The sequence below is a fragment of the Arvicola amphibius genome, chromosome 8, assembly GCF_903992535.2.
Source record: "Arvicola amphibius chromosome 8, mArvAmp1.2, whole genome shotgun sequence".
NCBI classification, from domain to species: Eukaryota; Metazoa; Chordata; class Mammalia; order Rodentia; family Cricetidae; genus Arvicola; species Arvicola amphibius.
Window position 1 is genome coordinate 32,561,163 of NC_052054.1, and position 6,000 is coordinate 32,567,162.

The window sequence follows — 6,000 nt, forward strand, 5'->3', positions numbered from 1 at the left end:
GGCAGAGTCAACACAGCAAAAAAAGCCTTGGAATAAATGGGGGAGGTTTATTTTGGCTTTTGTAGATATACTGGCCTGGCCACACCTGTGTTGTGTGTGCCAAAGGGAAAGCTTGGGGTTACATTTCTGATTCTGCACCCAAGTGAAGACAGGCTGCGCATGGGCTCTGCTTAGGCACGCAGGCTTTCATTCATCCTGTTCATTCATGACCGCTGCTATCACGGCCATTCAAACAAAACACAATCCCAGTTTTTACCTCAGCCCTGCAATTAGAGGCAAGTGCCAAGCATATCTGGATTCCTCACATTCTGGGTTTATAACTCTGGGTTCTGTCTTCCCATCTTACCCTTTCTCAACTCAAAGTATGATTCTAACTAGAAATATAGTATGTTCATTCAACCAACAAAATGCTGATGAGTGTGAGACCCACCCAAAAACACAACAGTCTACCAGGATTCCTACATTCTTCCTGCATATCAGAGCAGACGAAACAAATAGCTTTAGAGGTACATTTTAGACTCTTCTAGCTTTGAGGATAGCCTGGTCATTTTTAAATAAAACGCTAAAACTTTGGCTCAGTAAATATTAAATCTGAAAATCAATGAGCAAGGTCAATTCAAAGGTGATTAAGGGAGTTACTCTGAATACCCTTCAAGTCTAATGGGAAAGGGGAGGAAGCTAAGAGAAGGAACCTTCACACCCAAGTCTCAGTAGATCGAGGTCTCAACTTCAGCTTCTTAGAAAGAACTCTTTGACGGAAAGGTTGAAGCAGTCTTGAGTTGCCACTATCAACAGCAAATCCTGCGTCATATAGCACACTCTAGCTCCATGATTATAGGAGAAGGTTACAAACTCACAAAAGCAATGTTTCAACAGGCCAAACAGAAACATGCACTGCTACAGACTTGAAAGCTACCAGCCCATGTAAAACTATAACAGGGAACTTGAATATTTCAGATAAATACCTGAGCCCAGCTTTAGAAGTGGATATTTCAGTTCAAATTTGATCTGGAACCAAGGGGGGAAAAGTATCCCACGCAAAACACTACTATACTTTGGACTGTAAATATCTACCCAAAACTTCATGAGCTAAAAGTCTTGGACCTTGGGATAGTACTTTTGGGGGGTGGTAAATTTGGAAAACTATCTCGTGGGGGATTCTTGGGTCATGGATGGCATGACTCAAAGAGGACTGTGGGACCCTGGGCTCCATCTATGCTTGCTTTATCCATTCCTGTGCCCCTCTTCAGCCACCACTGTTCTCAACAGAGGCCCGAAGCAACCTGATCTGATTCCACCTTTTCTCTTTGCAATTTAACTGCCAACATAATTCCCCACAGTCAGTGAAGGCAAACACACACATCACAAAGGACAATGAGAGTGGCGCTTGTTTTTCTCTCTTGCTCTTACGTCTGACCAATCATCACCAGGACAATCAAGGCTAGGGTACAATCCCCCCTTTTTCATTTACTCCTATGCAACTAGACCCTTTTCGTTAATGAGAGAAAATCAGAGAAAAGTGCGAAATGGTAACTCCACTGATTCCATCTTCCCTCTGCAAGGTAACCCTATGATTATCCATTGGATTAGAAGCCTGTGGCTTGGGAGTGGGGAGCTCTCCTGATCCTAACCCCAGGATGCAATTAGTCCAAACTGATTCTTCAGCTTTGTACAAACTGTGCTGATGCTTAATCTGAAAACAGAAAGAAGAAAAATCCAATGATTATAGTTTTCTCTAGAAAATACAGCCCTTGATGACAGTTGTCAAATTCCTTTGAGGGCCTTGGCTAGACGACTATTAAAGTAGGGGAGGGAAAGAGACAAAACAGGTTTCACTTCCAGTTCAGCCCTGAACCAAGAGCTTCGGTGATAAATCAAAAACCTTGGTGTCTGTTTCTATTTTCTGGCTCACAGTAGCCCAACAAGAGATGTGAGAGTGGGGCCAGAAGGGGGGATAGCAGGTGAGCACACTCGCTGTTCTTTCAAAGGACCCAGGTTCAGTTCCCAGCACCCACGTGGTGGCTCACAACCATCTGTAAACCACGATTCCGAGGGATCTAACACCCTCTTCTGGTCTCTGTGGGTACAAGGCACACACAAAAACAAACACATAACAAGATAAACAAACATATATATATATACACATATATTTAATAGACTAGCCTATACATATATAGGCTAAATACTCATACACATAAATTAAAAATATATAAATCTTTAAAATTGATCTGAGTCAAGGATTCTTTCTAATTCGATATAAGTCACATATATTCAAAGATACCAAATATTCATAGTTGATCTGCTTGAGGAAATCCTGCGGTATATCCATGACAGTCTCTCAGAGGTATATCATCGGAGCCATTTGTAATGATGGAATACCATCCAACCACCTGACTGCAGGTGTCAAAGACTGAGAACTGTGTTCTAAAGATAAGGCTTTGCTGAAATATATCTTGAGCCTATAAGCAAACTAGTCAAACCTAATTCAACAACTGGAAACCCTTTAAAGACTTATAGTAAGTATATAAATTTGTTTTGTATTAAAATTTCATAAATCTTCAGTGTGCCTTTATTGAGTATTTCATAGTATGCTAAGTACCTAAGGGTACTGATACTCAGTAATTTAAGTAGTCGTGTAACACCTAAGGTCTTCCATTAAAAAAAAAAAGGACTCACTAGACTCACACTAAATAAATGTCCATCAATATTGTATGAGTGACATATGATACAAAATTATACCCTAAGATGCAGCAGCCTGTGGTTTGGGTCACTTCTCGGACTTATTTTTAAGAACTAAGGATATGACACCATCTCTTAAGTCTAGAAATTTTAGTCCTGAAAGTCCTATGGTGTCTGCATAGACCCTTAAATATAGCGCAAATGGAAGTGACTACAAAAAGTCAAACACCGGAAAGGAGGTTTTTCAACCAAACACTGCTCAATTCATAATGTGTGGCCGTGTCTTTGGATGCACTGTCCGCAGAAAGCTGTGGCTTGCATATACTATAAAACAACTACATCTTCCTTTGGGTCTGAATAATTCCCCATGTCCACTGCTCCATTTGAGTGTGCAAGAGATTTGGTGCTCCCATTTTAACCTAACAGCCCTAATCCTGGTTAGAATAATGCAAGCCCCCCAAGAACATAGACCGACCATGAGACTTAGCCTCTCTGATGCAAGGAAGATTCAGAGTGAACACCAGCGTCCTGCTTCCAAAAGTTGGCTGTCGATCCTGCAACTGTCCTAACAAAATAGCAGAGAAATATAGCAGGCGACTGTGCCAGCAACACAAACAGTGCAGCCTGTGGTTAAAAGAGCGGGCAATGAATCCCAGGCCGCTTCCCAGTCACATACAGGTTTCTAAGCAGCTGCAAGAAAATACCACCACAAAGCCAAAACAAGGTGTTTTCTAAAGTTCCCGATACTTTAAAAAGCTATGATAAATCTTTTCAACTGGAATGAATTCATCTAAAGCCGTGAACACCTGCAACCCGAACAAGGCCACCCAAACGGTTACAAACATCGCGGCACTTTTTGCTGTCTTTTTTTCCCCCTTTAGATATCCCTGTACTATCTGCAGGGACGGGGAGAGTATTTCAAGGTGACTATTTTATTAGCCTGCTCCCGCAGGGCAAGAGGCAGAGACCCTGCAGGTCACCGCGTGTTAGCGCAGGAGGCGCCCTGGCTGGCTCTCTCTGGCAACCCAGTGCTGACCGTGCTCTCTGCTCTCCCTCGCGCCCTTCCTGGGTGTCCGGTAGCGGCGAGCGCCCACCTACCAGTGACAGCACTTTGTAGGTGTTGGGGTCCTTGGCTGTGCGGCCGCGCTCCGCCTTCTCCAGCGGCTCCTCCCCTAGGTCCATGGGTGCCAGCAGCGTGGCTGCGGCTGGCGATTCCGGCTCGCGGCCGTTCCCCGCCGGGCCATGCCGGGGCCCTCGTCCTGCCTGGTCGCCGTCGCGCTCCATCGCTCCGCTCAGCCCCTTTCGGGACTAGCTTTAATAGGCTCGCCGCCCCGCCCCGCCCCGCCTCCGCCCCCGCCCCCGTCCCCGCCGGACCCTTGGCTCCCGGCCCTGGGCCAGCTCTCCGTCCCAAGCCGCTCAACGCCCCGGATTATTTGGCTTCCTGTCTGATTTCGGTCCCTGGGCGCGTGGGCTATTTTGGGTCCCTGACGTGGGCGTGTCTTTAACTTCCACTCCAAGCCCTCTGCCCGCCCGCGATTGTGGCACCTGAATCCTTGCAGGAATCGCCCCGCGTGGCCTCGCCGCGAGGTCTGGACTGGAATGACTGTGTGGTCTGTAGAGGGCATGAGATCATGGAACCCCAAATAGAGCCGTGAGAGGATGGCCCCGAGGTCTCAAAGGCGGGAGACGGGAGGCTTTTACCAGCCCTGCGCGTTTCTCCGGGAAAATGCAAATGAGCACGTGGAGAAGTTTTCTCCCAGGAGCGCAAACAAGAATTCCCTGCCCCGAGCTACTAAACGTAGGACAGAGGTTTCCCACACAACTCACTGATGGATTTGCACAAACACCCATATGTGGGACATGTGGCTTCTGGGGTTGCCTTCTTAATATTTTTATTTATTAGTTATTTTCGACTTCCGGAGGTTTCCAGGTGTCTGTATCATGTCCTCTAGAGGTCAGCACTTTAGCTGGTGAGCAATATCAAGAATTATCAATACCTAACCCAGTCTGACACGCTTTAGTTTTGAAGCAGAACATGAACAGAAGACTATAATTCTTGATGGATTTTGTTCCTTTTTGATTCCTCAGCTTTTACAAGTCCCCGCCCATCAACAAAACCACACCTGGTAGTACTCCAAGGCAGAAGCAATGTGACCAATCACAGTGACTAAGGAGAATCATGCGTTCACAAACCATATTTTATTTACTTTGCTTACATGCATATATACACTTACATATGAAAATAGATGGTTAGCTGGTGTAAATTGGGTTTGTCCTCTTTAAAACTGTCAACACTGGACTGTGGAGGTGAATCAATAGGTAAAGTGTTTGGTAATCAAGCTTCGAGATCTGAGTAAAAACCCTGTAGCTTGAGTTTGTAAGCCCAAGCTAGTGAGTAGTTGTCTCCAAAAAGGTGAGCCTCCCTCCAGAAGAATGACAACCAAGGCAGCTTTGACTTCCATTTTCATATATGGATGTGGGTGCAAATGCAAACACACACCACACACACACACACACACACACACACACACACACACAAGGTAAATAAAAATAAAACAATGTGGAGACTTTCAATTTATACTGACTTCATTCAGACACTTAATAATGAATCTTTCAATATACTGAATGCCGTATATATCAAAAGATAGTAATATATATATATATATATATATATATATATATATATATATCAAAAGGAGTCAGTCAAGCAAAGGGATAGAGCAGGATCAGCACATAGAGAGAAGGATCAAAATATGGGTACTCAAGCCACCCATATGCGTAGTAGAGACACACTTAGAATACACTGAGAGAAGAGTATAACAGATGATTGACAGTAGAAGCCACCCCTGAAAGCAAGATTTTATTTATTTTTTATTGTCACCACTGAGTCAGCTTACAAACCACCCACGAGAAACAGGTTTTTTACTATTTCATAGTGAAATATACTTTTTTCCTTTTTTTTTTTTTACTCAAACTTGTTTCCATGCTTTCCGTTCACTGTTTCCAGAAACCAAATTGAAGGGCAAAGTTTTACTCCACTAGAACTGGCCAAATACACGTCAGGATTACTAAAAGCACTCAACAGAGACTTTCCAAACGGGTCTTGAGTCTGAAAAAAGGAGTGGAATAAGTGTCTGCAACCCAAAACAACCAATGACTTTTATGCTGTCCTCAGTGGAAAAGTCAATGCAATGCGCAAGGTTACAACGTCTCAAGGATATGGCAACCACCAGGAAGAATAGATGAATTAGGCAGCCACCTATAGAGGCGATAGAAAGCGAGCAAACTGGTCTGTTGTCAACAGTTGCAGCAGCTACTCAG

The 6,000-nt window shown here is 44.3% G+C and overlaps 1 protein-coding gene across 1 annotated transcript in view; it reads right to left on the minus strand.

Moving 5' to 3' along the window:
- Positions 1–3,963, minus strand: part of Enpp1 (ectonucleotide pyrophosphatase/phosphodiesterase 1) — a 64,012-nt gene extending 60,049 nt beyond the window's left edge. The window contains exon 1 of the mRNA XM_038339390.2: positions 3,778–3,963. Coding sequence (XP_038195318.1) covers positions 3,778–3,963 — 186 coding nt within the window. The remainder of the gene's footprint in view (positions 1–3,777) is intronic.
- Positions 3,964–6,000: the final 2,037 nt, after the last annotated feature.